This window comes from Furipterus horrens, unplaced genomic scaffold (assembly GCF_987537825.1).
Source record: "Furipterus horrens unplaced genomic scaffold, mFurHor1.1.pri manual_scaffold_4, whole genome shotgun sequence".
NCBI classification, from domain to species: domain Eukaryota; kingdom Metazoa; phylum Chordata; class Mammalia; order Chiroptera; family Furipteridae; genus Furipterus; species Furipterus horrens.
In genome coordinates, this window is record NW_028327174.1 from 200521197 (window position 1) to 200540507 (window position 19311).

Genomic DNA, 19311 nt, shown 5'->3' on the forward strand with positions numbered 1-19311 from the left:
ATCCACCCCCCTTCCCACCCCACCCACTCATCTCTCCGTCTGTCCATCCATCCACCCCCCTTCCCACCCCACCCACTCATCTCTTCGTCTGTCCATCCATCCACCCCCCTTCCCACCCCTCACCCACTCATCCGTCCATCCATCTGTCCATCCAAACATCCACCCACCCACCCATTCAAACAGCCACGCTCCCACTCATCCATCCATCCAGACATCCATCCACCTGCCCGTCCCACGCTCACTTTGCCTCACTCACACTGCCGGGCACTGTGGACGCAGCAGTGGGCCGGGCAGCGGGTGCGGGTCTGGTCTCTCAGTGCCATAATCACTATCATAATCATAATCGCGCTAATACTACTCTGGCCATCATTCCACGCACTTCCCGTGGGACAGCCCGGGGCTCAGCATTGCTGTGCATTAGCTCACTGAAGCATTGATGCTTGTAACATTTCTGAGATGTGTCCCCATTTTATAGATGAAGAGACCAAGGCCACCCACCTCACGGGGTTGCTTTGAGGGTTCCATAAACTAATGCACACAAGGAGGCAGCTCTTGGGGTGCTCAGCGTCTGCACCCAGGGCGTGGGAATCGTGGCCCAGGGCCCTCCACACAGGGCAGCTGCCGTGCCATTCTGCCTTGTAGGCACAGGCCATTTTGTGGTCTCATCTTCGGTCATGCTGTGTTGGTTGCCACATGTGTGGGCTCCCTGCTGGCTTTTGTATGTCCCCGAGGTCTGACATCCAGGCTGGAAGCTCGCAGAGGGCGGAGAGGAACCTCTGGCTTTCCAGCTCTGCCTCTGGGCCCAGCAGGGGCACCTGCGCTCCTGGCCATTGGCTTCCTATTGGGCACTGTTCCCTCCTCCTCCCCACTTCCCGTGTTCCCACGTGGCGGCCTGGGAGGAGCTCACAGAGGTGGGTGTCACTGATCTTCTGGTGTCTTCTTTGCCGGGGATCTCAGCGAGGGGCAGCCCGCTCCTCCCACTTCAGTAGGGCTACAGGGGGACACCTGGTGCCCGTGGTGAGGTGGGGGGACTGGAGGGCACTTCTTCCCGGCCTCCTGGCCTCCACTGCCCCGCAGTGACCCCCGGCCATCTCCTCCCTGGGCCTTGGCAGCTTTGAGCAGAATTTTCAGAGAGGAATTTCAACAGGAGAAAACCAGCCTCTGTCTTTCCTGTTCTTTGCGATTGAGCCAGGAGTTTGGAGTTTAGCTCTGGCTTTTGGTCTCCACGTCAGCTCTAGATCAGTGCGTCTGCAGGGCAGGGAGGGGTGTGGGTTGGCTGTTTGCTTCCCTCTCTACCTTCCAGGTTTGGGAGGCTGGGACTTTGGCTGAGAGCAGGAGGCTCTGGGTTTGGGGGGGTGGGGGGCGGTGAGGGCTGGGCTTGAGGTCGTCGGGCCCTTGCAGCTCATGGAAGAGAAAGCCCCGGATGGTCTTGCTGAGGCTTCCAGTGGGGGCGGGGAAGGCGGGGTAGCGGTGGTGGCTTTGCACACAGCTGAGGACGTGGCTGGACGGTGCACCACTCCTGGCCCCTGGGCAGAAGCCTCTAGCATGATGTCACCTGCCAGCCTCCCACCCCCAGCTCTGTGCTCAGAGGAGGCCTGGCACATTGTCCAGCCCTCACAGCGGCTCTGGTGGGGGCAGGGAGAGGGCAGCACCAGGCTGGCGCATGCCCACCATCACCCCGTAAGGCACAACGCATCGCGAACTACCCTGCGGGGTAGTTCTCAGGCTTTCCGTTGAAGCCACTCCGATAGCCAGCACAAGAATGTGTCACCCTCAAGACTGGGGTCAGACGAGGGGGACAGTGGTGTCTGTGAGTGGGGCCCCATGGGGCTCATCACAAGCTGTGAGATTTCATTGAAGTCTCTTATTTTATCTCAAAAATGCGTGTGAATTTTGCAGCTACAGCCATGGCCCAGCCACACTTATTTTTAAGTAGAAAAGGCTTCCCTCCAACATCTCTGGGTCGAACTGACCTCCAAGCCGACGAGCAGATGCACAGCCCTGCCCCCACCCCCGGAGAGCGCAGTCTGGGCAGCATTTCATCAGATTTTGGTCCGACTTCTCTGTCTGATACAATTGAGAAGATGGCACAGACCGGCCCATCTCGGCCAATCTTGTCACAAATCATAAAAACAACGAGAGCGTTCATTGGCAGAGCTTCTGGGCTCTGTGTGCAAGCCCAGTGCTTTCCAAGCGCTGCCCCTGCCACCACTCCTCGTGGCAGCACGGGGACACAGTGAGGTCAGCCCTGCGGTGAGCCCCGCTTGACAGGGGCGGACACTGAGGCTTGGAGAGCGAAGCAACCTGCTCTCGGCGCCCACCCGATGGGGAGCCCGGGGTTGGATCGCGGCCTCTGGCTCCTGCCGCATCCCCGGGAGCTTCTGTCCCTGGGTGGAGGGAGGGCAGGCTGTGCAGCAGCAGGGAGGACTCCTGAGTGCTGGTCGCTCCTCCAGGTGCTCCCCTGGTCAGCATGCCTCCCCGGATCCACGGCTACCTGCGCCAGCCCCTGCTGGTCTCCTGCTCCGTGCACAGCGCCCTCCCCTTCCGGCTACAGCTGTGGCGGCACGGAGCCCGGCTGGGCGAGGAAAGGCATTTGCAGTGAGTGGCCGAAGGCCGGCCCCTTGTCCTCAGCCACAGGGCTCCTGGGGTCCTGGGGCCCTGCAGGGATCTGAGGGGGAGTGGGCGGCAAGAGAGGGACCTTGGACTCGGTCATATTGTCCTCCAGGACAGCCCAGCCTGGGCACCTCCCTGTGTGGCCAGGGATGGCGGAGGGAGGTTCCTGAGGCTTCCAATGCCGCTGGGCCATCACCCTGGGAAGGAGTCACAGGCCTTCCTTAGCTTCCAGAAAAATCACCCCATGCAGGGCTTGGCTCCCTGGGGGTCAGCGCAAGGAAGACCCTCTGAGACCCTCCCCTTTGTGGATGGACGTCCAAGGCTCAGAGTGGGAAAGGGACTTGCTCAGAGTCACACAGTATAACGAGGGATTTGCATGTCCTTGGCTGCCCGCCTCCAAGAGGATTTGGGGCCTCTCCGCTGGGCAGGGTTCAGGGGAACAGGGCTCCTGAGGGCTAGACGAGGCTGGGGGACCCTGGCTGGGGTCCGTGTGATTGTGGGTCCCCAGCCGTTTTGTGTTCACAGGGAGTCGGGCAACAGCAGCTGGGAGATCCCGCGGGCCTCCAAGGCCGAGGAGGGCACCTATGAGTGCACAGCGGTCAGCAGGGCTGGGACCGGACAAGCCAAGACCCAAGTTATCGTCACAGGTCTGTCCCTCCAAGGATCCCCTCCCCTCCCCCTTCCTGACTTTCCCCTCTAGGGTTTCCTCCCAGGGTGTCCCTATCTGTGGGGCAGTGTGCCCGTCAGCTGCTGGGACTGTCTGTCACACGGAGTCTGGCTGTCCACACTGCCACCTGCCTGCTGCTCCCCCGTCCGGGCTGTCACCCCTGGGATGGCATGCAGGTCCCAGCTGGAGAGAGGTCGAAACCCTCGTCCGGCTCAGCCATGCTCCCCTGCCCAACCCGCCTTCCACCTCTGACTTCTCAGTCGGGCCTTTGGGACTTGGCCAGCCCCTAGGCCTTCGCAGGGGCCACGGTCCATCTTGCAGTCCCAACACCTTATCCTCCACGCCCCCACCAGGGCGGCGCCACCAGCTCAGGAAGGGTGGAAATGCCAGATCATCTGGAAATGAAATTGGCTTCATTTTTTTAACGTACGAACCTTGGCCGTCTGGCTCAGAAAGTTAGGCCCTGTGTGTGCCCGCATCCACGCAAACCACCGTGCTTCCGGGGGAGCCGGGGACACGGGCACAAAGAGACTGAGCAGCCTGGGCGGTGGCGCCTTGATTTATCCCCTTCCTCTCAGACGTCTGTCCACGTGTGCGTTTCACCAAAGAGGGGAGGACAGTGTACACGCTTACACGAACACGCGTGTCTGTCACCCCGCCCCACGGCACGTCAGCAAACGTGCTGACGGCCTGAAGTAACAAAAACTTCCTGTTTATAAATGCTGAGCACAGGGAAGTGGAACAGCGTCGGGCAGCTTGTCCGCCCGGGACTCGCATGCACACGCGCTCCTCGTTTGCTGTACCTGCCTTTTCTCTTCGTGGCTAAACATGTTACACTCATGCTCAGGGCTTTTGACTCCAAGTCTTAACGCACTACAATCAGCTCTTACTACAGGCCTCCGCAGCCAAACACATTGGTACCCCACTATGCATGCTGCCATATTGGGGTGCCTTGGTGTAAATATATGTAAAGAGATAAATATACTTCAGTATCCATCTCTTTTTTAAAAAGTAGATTTCTTGTGTGATATCCCGTCATCACACCCGATAAAATGGACAGCAATGCCTTACTGCCATTGAACTTTGCCCACAGTCACACTTTCCCGTGTGCCCCAGCACGTCAGTTTCCCGCTCGTTCCTATGGTTTTAGGGGCTGCGGAGGTCAGGGGCTCTTCTTGCCTGGACGTCACGGTCACTGGCACATGCAGCCTGTGTGGGCCCAGCGTTTCCCCTGCCGGGCCTCAGGCCCATGACCTTGGGTAGACCGTCTCTAATCCTGTCACTTCTTGGGGTTTTTTCCTTGTCGAGATAGCGGTTTTCTGGGCTCTTCCCTCTCCTGGGGCAGAGGCCTTAGTTCTGCGTTTGGATGTTACAGTGGCCTTCCCGTCTGCACAGAGAACAGCTTTGGGCTCATTATTCTTTCCCTCCCAAGGGTTAGTTAGGGTCCCGAGCTGCATTCCCAAGGGTGCAGATATTGGCTCAAAGGTTGTGAGGGGTGGCGGAGCTTTTGGTAAATGCTGAGGTTGGGTGTTGCGTTAGAGCATGCACATGCCATGCAGCCCTCGGCCGGAGTTTGATGGGGACAGGGAAACGCGTCCTCCCTGGGGTGGCACTAGCCCCGACAGGGACCGGATGCTGGTTAACCTCTCTGCTGGCCGAAGTGCCCTAAGGGACACAGTGCTGTGTTCTGGCGTCTGGACACGACCCGGGCCTGCAGGATGGCGCCCTCCCCGCGTCAGCCCCCCAGAGCCTCCTGTGTTCACGTCTCTGCAGACCCTCCGCCGCAGCTGGTCCCTGTGCCCAACGTGACCGTGTCCCCGGGGGAGACTGCTGTTCTGTCCTGCCGAGTCCTGGGAGAGGCCCCCTACAACCTGACGTGGGTGCGGGACTGGCGAGTCCTGTCGGCCTCGACGGGCAGAGTCACCCAGCTAGCTGACCTGTCCCTGGAGATCAGCACCATCATCCCCAGTGATGGCGGGCGGTACCAGTGCATAGCCAGCAATGTCAATGGGGTCACAAAGGCATCTGTCTGGCTCCTGGTGCGAGGTGAGGCTCTTACTGTCACGGCTCTGCTAGCTCTTACCCCTAACGCCCATCAGTGCCTCCCTCTGCCCCGACGTCAGCTCTGACAGGCAACGCCAACCCTTCAGTGTTTTCTAAACCTTCCGAGACGGAGGTGTCTGACCCTCCTAGCCTGTGGGTCTCTCGTGGGAAGTTCATCCTCTTATCTAACGTAGATTTCTATTGCTGTAAGCCAAGCCAGTTTTATTGTGTCCTGACGATTTTCCGTGCCTTTGAGCACCTCATTGCCCACCCCACCCCCAATATGCAGGACAGGGATGGAATACTAGAAACTTCTGAAAGCCCAGAGATCAGATAAGCTGGGCGGGGGCTGGGCAGCACTAACCAGAGAGTGATGGAGGAGACAGTTGGAGAGCACCCGTCTGCGGGTTTTAGGACCTAGATGTGGCCTTGGGTCTGTCGGGGTTTAGACAGATCCCCCTCCCTGGGTGCTCATTCCCCAAGTGTGAAAGGGAGTGTGTTGAAACAAGGGTTCTCGCTGGTGTCAGTGATGCTTGACTGACCGCCTGGGTGGGCTGAGAAGGGTCCTGAGGCCGTGTCCAGGCCACTGGTGCGGGAGGGGCGCGCTCACTATTTCTAGATGAGGGGCCGTGGGGTCTGGTTGAGCCCGACAGGTCTGCTGTGCTTTGAGCGCTCTGTGCGCCAGCACAGAACCTAAGTTTGGGACCCATACGTGTGCAGGCCTTGCGGCCATTCAAGGTCACTGGAGGGGAGGGCTCTCCCAGCCCTGGCATAGGCCCAGCATCCCCCTCAGCCTCTCTGAGGTGCTCTGCCAAGGGGGGAGCTCCAGGGACCTCGAGGCTCCCCTGGCCAATTGGGAAACCAGTCCCCGTGTGCCCCGGGGATGTGCCTGGGTGGCCGCCTGCTCACCCCAGTCCCCAAGGAAGCCACTCTTGGGATTCAGGCCCTTCGGGGCCTTTGCTTCCTATGCGTCTGCCATCTGTGGCTGTGGGAGGGGCAGGGGTCCCAGGGTTGGGGGCCGGGGACAGCCCGGCTGCCTGACAGGCTCTGTTCCTTGAACTGCAGAGGCCCCGCAGGTCAACATTCACACCAGGTCCCAGCGCTTCTCCCAGGGCATGGAGGTGAGGGTCAACTGCTCAGCCTCTGGGTACCCTGCACCCCACATCTCCTGGAGCCGCGACGGTCATGCCCTGCAAGAGGACAGCAGGTGAGGGGCCCAGGGGGACAGGGACTCCCAGGGGACCTGTCCCAGCCTCCGTCTCCTGGGATCATTTGGGACTCAGGAGCGCGATCACTTTGGAATCGTAAACGGTGCCTCCGTGTGGGCTCCGGGGTCAGGAGCTACAGCTACGGAACCCAGCGGCCCTGTGCTTGGGTCCTGCCTCTGCCATTCAGGCTGTGTGACCTTGGGCAAGTCACCTCACCTCTCAGAACCTCCTGAGTGAAAAAAAGACAATGTATGTAAAGTGCTGAGCACACCGGTCGGTGCAGAGCAAGGAGTGAGGGGGTGGTCACTGGTGACATTAATTAGTTATTAATGGTGACTGGAGCCACCCTTGCGTGATCCGACCTAACCCCCCCTTGCTGTTGGACATGTTTTACGGTGTGACTGCAGAATTCACGTGGATGGCCAGGGGACCCTTGTCATCCAGGGAGTGGCCCCAGAGGATGCTGGGAATTACAGCTGCCAGGCTGCCAACGAGGTCGGCACAGACGAGGAGACGGTTGCCCTCTACTACGCAGGTACTCCGGCCAGGGGCCTCTCAGGAGAGGGGTCTCCCTCCCCACCTCCCTCCATCCACAGATACTTAGTGAGCATCTGCTGTGTTCCAGGCCGTGGGGACGCAGCCGTGAGCACGTGGTCCCCGTCTGGTCGGGGAGGCACAGAACAGACGCACAGGCACTTTTGGGTGGTGAGGGTGCATAGAGCAGGGTGGGGTGATGGGTGACATGTGGGGGCGGGGGAGATGGCTGTCACACACAGGACCGGCTGAGGCCTCCGTGAGGGACAGTATTGCAGGCAGAGGCACCGGTGGGGTGACAGCTCTGTGGCCTGAATGAGTCTTGAGGGCTCCTGGGGCTGCCAGGAAGCTGGCGTGGAGTGGGGGTGGGGAGGGGCTGGCGTCCTCCATAGAGCATTTGAGGGCCTTGTGGGGTTTCGGCTTTCAAGGCAGCTTCCATGAGGGACCACAGGGGACACTGCATCCAGGTGTGGCTGGCTTTGATTTGGGGTCCTGGGCGGGCAGCTTGTAGGACACCAGCTGTGGCTAAGTTTCCCTGGGGTGGCTGACTGTCCCTGATGGGCAGGGGGTGCGGAGGAGGCCTCTGTTGCCAGCCCCCGCCCCAGCTGTGGAAAGCCACGCTCTTGTGCTAGGGAGCCGGGGCGTTGGTCCCAAGTCCCCGCTCTGCTCCCACACAGACCCGCCATCCGTCTCTGCCGTGAGCGCCGTGGTCCTGGCTGCAGTCGGCCAGGAGGCCGTGCTGGCGTGCGAGGTGTCCGGGGAGCCGCCGCCCCGGGTCGTTTGGTATCGAGGTACGCGGGGAGTGGACAGGGGCCCGCCGCGGCCCTGGAGGATCAGCCTTCCAGACCAGCCACTGGGGAGCGCACTTGGAATGGGCTGTCTGGGGAGAAGGGCCCATTTCAGCATCCCCCCCACCCCCCCACCCAGAGTCCACACTGCAGGTGCAGGACGGCTCAGGAGTCAGGAGCGCCGGGTGACCTTGGGCACGTGACCTGGCATCTCTGAGCTGGCTTTCTTGTCTAGGAAATGGGGAGAATCCAGGATGGTTGTGTGAGGATGAAAGGGTCCACATACGCCAAGTGTTTAGAATGAGCCGGCGCACGGGCTACGCTGTGTACGTAGTGACAGAGTCGGTGACGACAGGGATGTGGCTCTGAGCGATGGGCGACATAGCAGCAGGGTTGTTCTGAGGCGCTTTTCAGCTAGTGGGTATAGAGTGTTTTCTCTGTGCCGGACGCCGAGCTGAAGTTTGATTGACAGGAGCTGTTCTCCCGCCCCCACCAGCGGACGGGGGTGCTGGGCTCTCGCCTCAGCCTTTCTAGAAGCGGAAACTGGGCTCCTTCTCCACTCTTAGCCAGAGTCCCCAAGGCGGGCCCCTCCCACCTGGACGCACTTCCTCCTTTGCAGCACCTGTCTGTGAGCTTGTCAGAGCCCCACCTTGACTTTGAGAAAGGCAGGTATTATCTCAGAGTTCCAGCAGGCAGTATTCGCTCAGAGTTCGAGCCTTTTGTCCCAGGTCACCAGCTAGCAGATGGCTGAGGCCTGGGGACCCCTTATTCAGTGGTCATGTCACTGCATTTCTGGCTGAGAGCCCTCCCAGTCCTGGGGCCTCTTTCTACAAGGGGATCTCTCCATGGAATGTTATTTTCCCCTAAAAAGGAATGAAATTCAAGTCTTAGGACAACGTGAATATAGTCAACACCACTGAACTGTGCACTTAAAAATGGTTAAGGTGGTAAATTTTATGTTGTGTGATTTTTATTTTTTTTTGCCACAATTTTTTATTTGAAAAAAGGAATGAAATTCTGACGCGACATAATGAAAACATTATGCTGAGTGACATAAGCCAGACCCAGAGGGACAAATACTGCATAAGTCCACTTTCATAGGCTCCCTAGTGTTCACAAACCCACAGGGACAGAAAGTAGACGGCGGTCGCCGGGGCCGGGGGAGGGGGAACGGGGAGTGAGTGTTTAAGGGGACGGAGTTTCCGCTGGGCAGATGAAAAAGCTCTGTGGCCCACGTGGTGACAGGTGCGCAGCGACGTGAATGTACTTAGTGACACTGACGGGGACCCTGAAGATGCTTAAAAATGGTAAAAATTTGTGTTATGTCTATTTTACCACAAATGAAGCATTAAGTTAAATTTTAAAAGGGGCTCAGAATCCGGGAGTCTGCCAGGTCTCAGGAACCTGGAGGACAATTAAGGGGAGGATGTCAGGGGTGCGTGTCTGGAGAGGCAGGCCTGGGGTGTGTGTGGCCGTCTCAGGGTGGCCCCAGGACATCCCAGAGCTGACCCAAGCCTCAGTCTGGACCTGGGGCAGAGGGTGGGGACCCAGTAGGGAGGCCCAGGCAAGGAGTTCCTGGGTGATGAGTTGTCACATGTATGGAGACAGGCTGGGCCTCACTCGTCGTCAACAGAGGGGCTCAGAGAACTGGACCTAGTGGTGCTAACTTATTTTTTTTTTAAATTGTGGCAAGATGCACATAACAAAATTTACCATCCTCGCCATTTTTTGGTGCACAGTTCAGTGGCATTAGCTCCAGGCACATGATTCTACAGTACAGCCATCGTCACCCATCCATCTCCAGAACTCCTTGCCTCTGGCAAAACTGAAACTCTGTCCCCCCCTGACTTTTGGGGGGAACTTCCCCACTGTCTCCAGGCCCCAGCCTTGTGAGTTGTAGGAGCCTGGGGTCAGGAGGCCGCCATGGCGGTTGTGGGCCCTTGCCGGATGCTTTCCCGTCCTTGCTCCAGGGGGTCTTGAAATGATCCTGGGCCCTGAGGACTCCAGCTCTGGGACGCTTTGGATCCCGGCCGCTCAGGAGAGGGACGCTGGCATCTACACCTGCCAAGCCACCAGCGAGCTGGGTGACGCCTCTGCGGAGATCCGGCTGGAGGTTGGACGTGAGTGCACACCTGTCCCCGCCCGCCCGCCCCCCTTTACCCGCTTCTGAGCAGGGAGGAGAGACCCCCGCCAGGTCGCCGGCCAGTGTGGCGTTTGTGTCATGTGGCTCCCGAGCCCTTGGGGATGAAGGGGGCCCGAGGGAAATGACCATGCATTACCCTTTTCTTTTTTTCCTCCGTATTGAATTTATTGGGCTGACACTGGTTAACCCTGTGTCGGGGACCCAATGGCCTCTGGCTTTGCGTTGCTGGGGGGTCGTTGAGGTACTTAGTGCTGAGTGTTTGGAAGTGGCATCCTTGAGGTCTGTGGGAAGGGGGCTGGCCCAACACCGGGGACTTGGGCAGGCTCCTTGGAGGAGGTGATGTCCAAGCTGAGCCCAGAGCAGTCAAGTGGGTGCTGAGCTGGGGAACAGCATTCTAGGCAAAGGGAGCAGCATGCGCAGACCCCCCATAACCAGAGAAGTGGGGCAGGGAGTGAGACGGGGGTTGGGGGGAGGGGAGAGGGAGTGAGGTGGCCGCTACCTGCTGTGGGTCACTCCTGGCCTGGCCCTGGGAGCCGGGCAGAGTCCAGGCTTTGTCCTGCGGGGGCGGTGAGAGGTTTTAAGGAGGAAAGCTATGTTCTCAGACTTTCCCTGCGTGGCTGGGCTCTTGGGCAGGGTGGGGTGGGTGTGGAAAAACGTGGGCTTAGAACCTGATAATAACACTAAAAAAGTACAAGCTAGCACTTCCATGAATTTGCCGCGTACCAGGGCCAGGGTACATGTGCCAACACATAATCCTCTCAACACTTTGGGGAGAATGCTAGTGCTCTCTCCTTTCTAGATGCGGAAAATGAGGCACAGAGAGGTTAAGTAACTTGTCTACAGTCACACAGCTGGCAAGTGGCACGGCTGAGAGCCGAACTCAGGGTCCCCGCGTTTAGCCTCTGGACTTGACCCTAATGCCCACCAGCAGGGTGACCTTGGACGTTGCTTCTGTCTCCGAGCTGCGGGCACCTCATCTGCACGATGTCTCTGAGATGTTGTGTGAGTGAGCCATGAGAAGGGCCCGGAACTTTGCGGGCACTGGTTGATGTCACTGTCCAAGTTATTAGCCAGTCGGATCTGGGAGAGCAGAGAGGGCACTCGGGGAGGGTCGCCCTCGGCCCCCCAAAGCACGGGCGCCTGTGTCTCCGGGTCTGCTTCCTTCTCAGCAAGGCCTATTTCTCTGGGGCCCAAGCTGACGTGCTGCCTGGTCCTGCCGTTCGCCTGCCAGCCGTTGCCGCTGGGCACCGTCTCCCCGTGTCACAGGGAGGCGGCAGCTGGCATCCTAAAGGCGGGCTTCTGGGGGCACTGGGCCACTGTGGCCTCTGACTCGCAGGTCAGGCGAGGGTGGACAGCGGCCCAGCACCTGGGCGTTGGGCGAGCTGGCCTGGCGGCCATGGTGGGAATTTGAATTTCCTGCCATCTGGGTGGCAGCTGTGGTCCAGCCTTTGTGGCCAGGCTGGCAGAGCCTTCCCGGCCAAGAGCAGGCGGGCACCGTGCCCCACTTCCTGTCACGGAACTGGAAACTGTCTCCCTGGTGGCACTGGGGTGAATGCACCTCAAGGAGGGCAGTCTCCCCCGGTACAGCAGCAAGTGACTGTGTGTGGGGGCCAGTGGGCGAGGGGCTTTGGCCTCAGCTCTGGACCTGGAATTTGGCCGTCGACTCCTGGACCCATGTCCAGGTCCGGTTGCTTCTTCGGCCAAATTATTTACCTCTCTGAGCCTCGCTGTCCCCGGCTGAGAAATGGGGGCGACAGACTAGAGCCTTTTGTGTAGGGTCCTTGAGAGACGGAACGAGATCATACGCTTTGCGTGGGGCTCGCCCGGGAAACGCTCAGTGCACCCGCAGTGGCCGGGGCCCGCTGATGAAGGCCCGCGGAGGCAGGGCGAGGTGCGCCGACTTGGGCCACGGCTGGGCACCGGGCTCCGTGGCAGCCGCCCGCTCCCCAGGTCCAGCGCCCTTTCTGTGAAAGAACCGTCCTGAGGTGCGCTGTCTTTGGACTGCTGGGCCTCTCTCTAAATGGATGTGTGCCTTCCCGCTCTGCCCTCTCATCTCACCCCCTGCTTCTGAGTCCCAACCTCTTCTGGGGTCCACCTTGACCATCTGTACCGTCTTCGGGCCTGAGGCCCCTCCCTCCTCCCGGCCAGTCCGAGTCAGGGCTGACGGGGTTGTCCTTGCCGCCAGCTCTGCTGCGGGTCTCTGAGCTGCAGAACCCGGGGCTGGCGGAGGAGCCGGCGGGAGGGGCCCCAGGGTCTCAGGTGATGAGCAAGAGCCCTGGGACTTCCAGGCATTCAAACCAGGGTGAAAGTAGAGTTACCGCTTTACGGGTGGGGAAACTGAGGCCCAGAGTGCTGAAGGGGTCTTCCCAGGAGCACCCAGTGGGGCTGAGGCGGTGTGGGGGCCCTGCCCAGGCTGTGGGCCTTCAGGCCGGCGTCCCTGGCCCTGGGGACCGAGCAGGAGAAATGGGAGCCAGCAGTCTGTTGTGGTCACTTCTCAGCAGCTGTCAGAGTCCATGGGGTCTTTCCCGGAAGGGGGAGTGGCCCCCCAGCTGGGTCCAGTTCAAAGCCCCCGCAGCTCCTCTGAGGACGAGGGGAAGCAGGGGAGGCAGTGGGAGCCCTGGGAGGCCCAGCAGGGGGTCCAGGGCAGCCCCCAGGGTGCCAGAGCCTCCTGTCCTGCCCTGTCCCAGGCTGGCGGCCGGCATCCTTCAGTGGGGCCAGCCTCTCCTCCTGGGTCTCCAGGCTCCCCACCCAGAGCCACCTCCTCACGGACACGTGGCTGCAGCCTCAGCAGGGGAGACCCGGGCCTGTCCGGCTCCTACCCCGGACGCCTGCCTGAGGCCAACACAAAAGGGCAGATGGCAGGGGAGCAGCTCACTGTCCCTCACTGGGTCACTATAGAGGGTCACCTGGGAGGCTGGAGGAGGGGGCTCGGAGCCTGAAAGCCGGAGTGGCTGAGCCCCGCGTAAGAGGCCCCGGGAAGAACACTGGGCGGGCGTCCGGCCCCTGACCCCCCATGTAACTCCTCCCCTGGCCAGCAGGGGACCAGAGGACCTTCAGCTCTGGCATCCGAGGGTTCTGGGGTCCCACCTTATTTGGGGTGGCTACAGAGGAGGGTGATCTCCAGTTTCCCGGGTAGGGCCTGAGTCTGGGATCTGGCGGCTTTGGGATTCACCCTGAGAGAGGACACGAGAGTTGGGCGCGGCTCTGGCTGGGGCGGTGGCCATGCTGCCCCGAGTGCTCGGGGTGGGGGTGGGGGTGTGCAGGAGTACGGCGGTCGAGAGCCAGGGCCTTAGCAGCAGCCAGACCCGGGCTCTGATCCCGGCTCCACCACTGACTTCAAGTTGTGCCCTTGGGCAGGTTCTTGAATCTGTCTGTGCCTCAGTTTCTTCATTTGTATAACGGGAGGTGTGGTAACACCACTTCATGAGTTTGTTGGGACCGTTCATAAAATCACATTCCTGAAAGCACCGTCCCCATGAGTGTCACTTAGTAGGCATTCAAAGTGCTACCCTTTATACCTCTTATTTGCTTATTCTAAGGGTCTGCTCCTTCTCAGGGGAAGTTCAGGCCTGGGAGGAGAATGAGGAAGAAAGTGACTCACAGTAGCCCACATACGGGAGACAAAGCCAGGCTGATCAGGGTCTAAGGAGGGAATGAGAGATCATAGCTGGGAGGCCTGCCTGGAGGAGGGAGGTCTGAGCTGGGCCCTGTAGACAGGCTGGGTGGAATGGAGAAGGCAGGCTTTAGGGGTGCCTGTCCCTGAGGTTGAACCTCAGCTCTGCCAGGGTCGGGGGGATGGCAGAGCCATGCCCCCGGGGCCCAAGGCCCTGCAGGACCAGTGACCCCATCTGAGATGAGCCCAGAGCAGAGGCTTCTGGGATTGTGCGCCGCGGCTGCCAGGCGCCGATGAGAAAGAGGCGCGCGGGTGGTGTCTGAGGTTGGGTCCAAGACTCTTCCTCCTTGCTGTAATTTTCCTAGCTGTGTTTACGTCTCCCTGGAACATCCCTGACCCCTGAGGCCGAGAGGGAGATTTGATGTCATGATTTGGATGGGCAGGGGAGACTTCTGGAAAGAGATGGAAAGAACGAAGAGGTGGAGGGTTTTCCATGGAGCTGGATGTGAAGCATTAACAAAGGCTGGGGGGCCTTCCCGGCCGTGGGTCTGGGGACAGGGTCCTGAGGCCAGCGTCCAGAGGCAGCAGGGGACAGGGCCTGGGACAGGGCCGGGGCCGCCTGGCGTTGGATCTGCTCCTGGCCTGCTGAGGGCCAAGAGGACCATGAGAGTCCGTTTGGGGAAATAACTTATCTCTCCTCCCTGACTATAAAAATAAGACAACGCTTAGGAAGAAAGTTTGGAAGAAACACTGGGATCTGTGAACAGTGGTTCCCTTGGGGAGCGCACGGGATTTGGGGATGTGTGGAGCAAAAATGAGGGACAGTGCTCTGGTGTGTGTTTAAATTTATTATAACTTAAGTGAGGAGGGAAGGCTTGTTCAGAAACGTCCTGATGTAGTTATTAATACATCCCTTTTTACTCTCAAGGGTCTCTGCTTGGACCGTAAAGTGTACGGTCATGTTATTTGCACAAAGCTTTTGTAGTAGCGTTTCATACACTCATTGCAGAACGAGCAGCCAACGGAATGATGTAGAGAAGAGGTTAAGGATGACCTGTAAACGCCCCACGACGGTGGCCCTTTGGGGTGGTGTACACAGAAGGGACCCTGGAAATGGTGGCTCAAGTCCAGGACACCTGTTTAGGAAGCAGCCTGTGGCCCAGGAGTGGGGCGACGGGGTCTCAGAGGCTCCTGCGGCCCCTCAGAGGTGGGCTTCCCGGGAGGCGTCCCTGCCGGGAATGCCTGTGACCCCACACAGGCCCGTAAGGCGTGTTGGCAGCCTTGCGCTCCTGAGAGCTCTCCGGGGTGGTCCCCCCAAGTTCCGGTTAGCCTTGGAACTTCAGATATGAGTCAGCAGCCCCCAGGTTCACGAGGGCCAGGCTGGAAGAGGGGGAACCTCCCAGAGATCCGGAACCATCCTCTGGGGGCTGGGTGGGTCCGGCCGCCATGACCAGTCACCTCCCTGCAGATGCACCCCAGCTGATAGAGCTGCCCCGGGATGTCACCGTGGAGCTGGGCAGGAGCGCCCTCCTGGCGTGTCGGGCCACAGGCCGCCCTCCCCCTATGGTCACCTGGCGCCGTGGAGACGGCCGGCCACTGGAGTCCCGGCGGGGCAGCAGGACCAGGCAGCCCGATTCGGGAGTGCTGTTCTTTGAAAGTAAGAGACTGGAGCTGGGGGAAGGTGGGCAGTGGAGACGGGATGGCTTCTGACACCCTGAGCCCCCAGTCTGGGTGGCTGGGAGCAGGACCCCGAGCCCCAGCACTGACTATGGGTGATGCAGGGTCATGTTTAGCTGGGTGACTGTGGTCAAGTCATTTCACTACTCTGAACCGGTCACAATAATCATAATGACTGTGCTACCACCTAGCTTAATAACAGGCCACCTTAACGGGCTGTCGTGTGGGTAACACATGAAACACTAGCACAGTTCCTGACACGTTACAAGCGTCAGCCATCGTCATCACCACCATCATCCTCATCATCGCTACTCCTACTAGAGCTACTATTTACTGTGTGCCAGGCAGCGTGCTGGGCACCGTATTCATGTCATATTGTTGGCCCCTCCCAATCACACTGCAAGGTACTATATGGTGTTGACATGTTGTCCCCGTTCTGCAGATGAGCAAGCTGAGGCCTTCCCTTGCCCCCCCACGGCCCGGCCCTGTGCCCCATTCCTCTGCTCTCTGCCGTCCTAGCTCTCCCCCTTACCTCTGCAGGGCCAGGCTGTGCCGGGGGCTCTCTCTGCACTGGGGGATGGAGCCTGGGGGTGCTGGAGCATGGCGTGTCCCCAACAAACAGGCTTGCCTCTTTCCTGTCCCTCAGGTGTGGTCCCTGAAGACCAGGCCCCATACATCTGTGAAGCTCAAAATGTTTTTGGGAAGGTCCAGGCGGAGACCCAGCTGGTGGTGACTGGACATGGTTCGCTGGTGGATCTAGAGAGGCAGGGGAGGTGGGAGGCGGGGACGCTCCAGGGGGGCCCCCCCGCATGGCCACCCATCCTTTGGGACAGACGTGTCCATGGCCGGGTATTCCGAGAGGAGCATGTGGATCCCTGCTTCCTGGGCAGGTTCCCTGGGGAGGGGAGGTGGAGCCTCTGTCCCCACAAGGCCGCCCGCAGGGATCCGGTGTGACCGACACCGTGTCCTCCCCCCACAGCCCCCCCACAGATCGCCAGCAGTGCCTCCACCGTCCGGGTGCTGGAGAGGCAGCCGGTGTCCCTGCCCTGCATCATCCTGGCCGGGAGGCCCTTCCCGGAGCGGCGCTGGCTCAAGGCCGGGCGGCCAGTGAGTGCTGGGCTCCTCCCAGTGCGGCAGGCGGTGGTGCAGGGGACGGAGGGGACTGTCCCAGTCACACCTTGGCCTCCACTTGGCTGTTCCCCGGTTTTGGAATGTCTCCTTCCTTCCTCCCTGTCTTTCCTGCCTCTTTCCAGGACCTTCTCTGATACTGTACTGGGAGCATCATGCCCCTCTAAGGCCCTGCCAAGGCTGGTGTGGCAGCCTGCCCCTTGGAGCTCAGCAGGAGGATCTGGCCTCCGCTGGTGCTGAGGTCTGGGAGCAGGGACATGCGGGGGGCACAGACACTGCACGGGTCACCCCGTCCTGGCTCTAGGGCACAGCTCTGACCTGGCACTTTCACATCTGCCCGACTGCCTGGCACAGCGCTGGGCACACGCGGCTGCTTTATCCTTTCGTACGGCTTTGCTTCCCTCCGTTTGCTTCTCTTACCCCTCCAGGGCATTCCTTTGCCCCCACCGCACTCGTCCCCTCAATCCTTCTGCTCTGTCCTCAGACGGACTGGGAGCCCTTGTGCCCTTGAGGCTATAAAGAGGTGCCCTCACCTCCCTTTTACTCCAAAGCACCAGAGACACCTAGGGAGGCAGCGAGTGTGTGGCCACCTTTCTGTCCCTGCTGCCCTGGTCCGGGTGCCGTGGCCCCAGCCCCAGTGCCGTGCAGCGAGCAGGCTTTGCAGTGGCTGGTCGTGACCGTGACTCACGGTCAGCCCATGTAATATATGTGACCCCAGGCGGGCTCTGCTGGGGAGTGTGGGCTGGGTGGGGAGCAGCCTTCCCGAGTCTGGGGGTGCATGGGAAGGCGTGGCCCTGGCCTCATCAGTGTGGGACAGGCCTGTTTGCGGTCAGTGGGGACACTGTGGTCCCTCGCCTGCTCAGCTGCTGTGTGCGAGGAGCAGAGAGCCCCTCAAGCTTGTTTGATCCCAAAGGGCCTGGTACTGAAATGTCCAGGAGCAGAATGTGCGGCCAGGCTCATGGGATGGGGCAGGGAGGCCCAAAGAGGGGCCTGGCCTGGGCTGGCTGGGCATCTTTACAGAGGTGGCCCCAGGCGTACTCTGGATGTGTCCCCTGCCACCCTGGTGCTGATGGGGCTGCTCTCCCTGCGTCTCTCTCAGTGGGACCGTGTCTGAAGCGGCCACACCGCTGCTCTGTGTGCCCTGGGGCCTCGGGGTGGCGGGGCCTGGGAGCTCCAGCCCCTACTCAGGAGAGGCTCCACTGACCCGGCCTGGGTCCGGCCACCTAGCTGTGAGGGTCTGTGAGGGTGACGAGCCCTAGGGAAGGGGTAATGGCATCACGGTGCCCCACCCCCCCAATGCCAGCTGCCCCACCCTCTCCCAGTCCAGTGGGTGTCCTGCTGGCCTGGCGGGCAGTGTGGTTTCTCAGGGCTCCCCCTTAGCTGGCTCCGAATGGGGCCTGGGGTCCAAGCTGGCACGCCCTCACCGTCCCCAGCTCCCGCCTGGCAGCCGGCATTCCGTCAGAGCCGACGGCAGCCTCCACCTTGACCGGGCGCTGCAGGAGGACGCGGGGAGGTACAGCTGTGTGCTCACCAACACCGCCGGCTCTCAGCATCGGGACGTGGAGCTGGTCGTCCAGGGTGAGTCCCGGGGCCCCAGGGGGTGGGGTGGGGCCGGCGGCCGCTGGGCTGGGGAATGTGCGTGCGTGCGGGGAACTTGATCTTGAATACTTTTGTTTAAAAAAAATTGCGCAAGTAGTGGTCACTGTAGGAAATTTAGAAATTGCACAAATAAATAAAAAATACTCCTGTAATACTAATAGAGCCAGAACAATTTTACGTTTCGGTAGGTATCTTCATACTGTACACACACATGAGCTTGCACGCCCCCTATATATAATAAATTGTGTATAATACAAGTTATACATTTTCTGTATCGATTACATATGCATCTATATTTCTATTCATCTGCGTATACATTTTTTGTAAACACACATACATATTTTAAAACCAGCTGGGACCACGCTATTATATTCCTGCTTTGCAGCCTGAACGTTCCCCACGGCACTGCATTTCATGGCTGTTTTCTGTCAATCAATTCCCAGAAGCATCCATGTAAGACCGTGTGCCCCTGCTTGGAGGAGCCGCAGGAGTCTAACCGGCCCCCCGGCATGAACACCCTGGGCACGAACGCCCCGTGCCTCCACCTGTGCCCACATGACCGATTCTCTCCTGAAGATAAACCCTTTAATGTGGGATTGCGTTCTGAGTCATGGAGATGGCGCATTTTTAGGGCTTTCCATGTATTTTGCCCAGTGACTCCCCCACTCAGCACCAGTGACTCCCCCACTCAGCACCAGAGTCCCAGGTACCACCGTTCTTTTTAGTGAGAGATGGAGTGGGAAGGAGGTTTGATTCTCCTTTGTCCTTGACCAAGTATGTTAGTACCCTCTTTTTAAAAAACCTTTGTTTCATAAAACCCCCAAGGGATGAGCAGGAGTGACACGTTATTCCCCATTTTTTAGGGGAAAACCAGAGTTCAGGAGGGGGCTGAGCCTAGAGCCCGGGTGGCTCATTCCAGTAGCGGTCAGGGGTGGGGCGCAGGCCACACGGAGACCCCTGTGTGGTTCTGTGCGGGGTCACTTCATTTTCACGGCCGCTCCAAGACACGGGTTTTTGAAAGACTCCCGTCTGGCGGTGAGGGAGCCGAGGCTCGAGAGGGAAGTCGCTGCTCCGGGTCCCGGGTCAGCAAACCACGCTGTCGGCGCCCGGCGCGTGGCCCAGCCGCCTGCCAGCTGCACTGACCCAGCCTCGCCTGCGTGGGCGGCGTAAACAGCTCTGCTGTCCTGGCTTCTCCTCCTGACTCTCCAGGCCGGTTTCCCCCGCCCCCGCTCCCCTCAGAGACCCCCGTTTCTATACCCGCGACTCTGGGGGATGCTCAGAGGGGACGGGGCACTTGT

The 19311-nt window shown here is 60.0% G+C and overlaps 1 protein-coding gene across 1 annotated transcript in view; it reads left to right on the forward strand.

Annotated features, from left to right (window-relative positions):
• Window positions 1-19311, forward strand: part of HMCN2 (hemicentin 2) — a 132180-nt gene that overhangs the window by 27662 nt on the left and 85207 nt on the right. Inside the window, exons 9-19 of the mRNA XM_090274902.1 lie at window positions 2454-2598; window positions 3139-3260; window positions 5054-5326; window positions 6389-6530; window positions 6939-7066; window positions 7743-7856; window positions 9824-9973; window positions 15078-15266; window positions 15933-16028; window positions 16266-16393; window positions 17848-17992. Of these exons, the coding sequence (XP_090131028.1) occupies window positions 2454-2598; window positions 3139-3260; window positions 5054-5326; window positions 6389-6530; window positions 6939-7066; window positions 7743-7856; window positions 9824-9973; window positions 15078-15266; window positions 15933-16028; window positions 16266-16393; window positions 17848-17992 (1632 nt within the window). The remainder of the gene's footprint in view (window positions 1-2453; window positions 2599-3138; window positions 3261-5053; window positions 5327-6388; window positions 6531-6938; window positions 7067-7742; window positions 7857-9823; window positions 9974-15077; window positions 15267-15932; window positions 16029-16265; window positions 16394-17847; window positions 17993-19311) is intronic.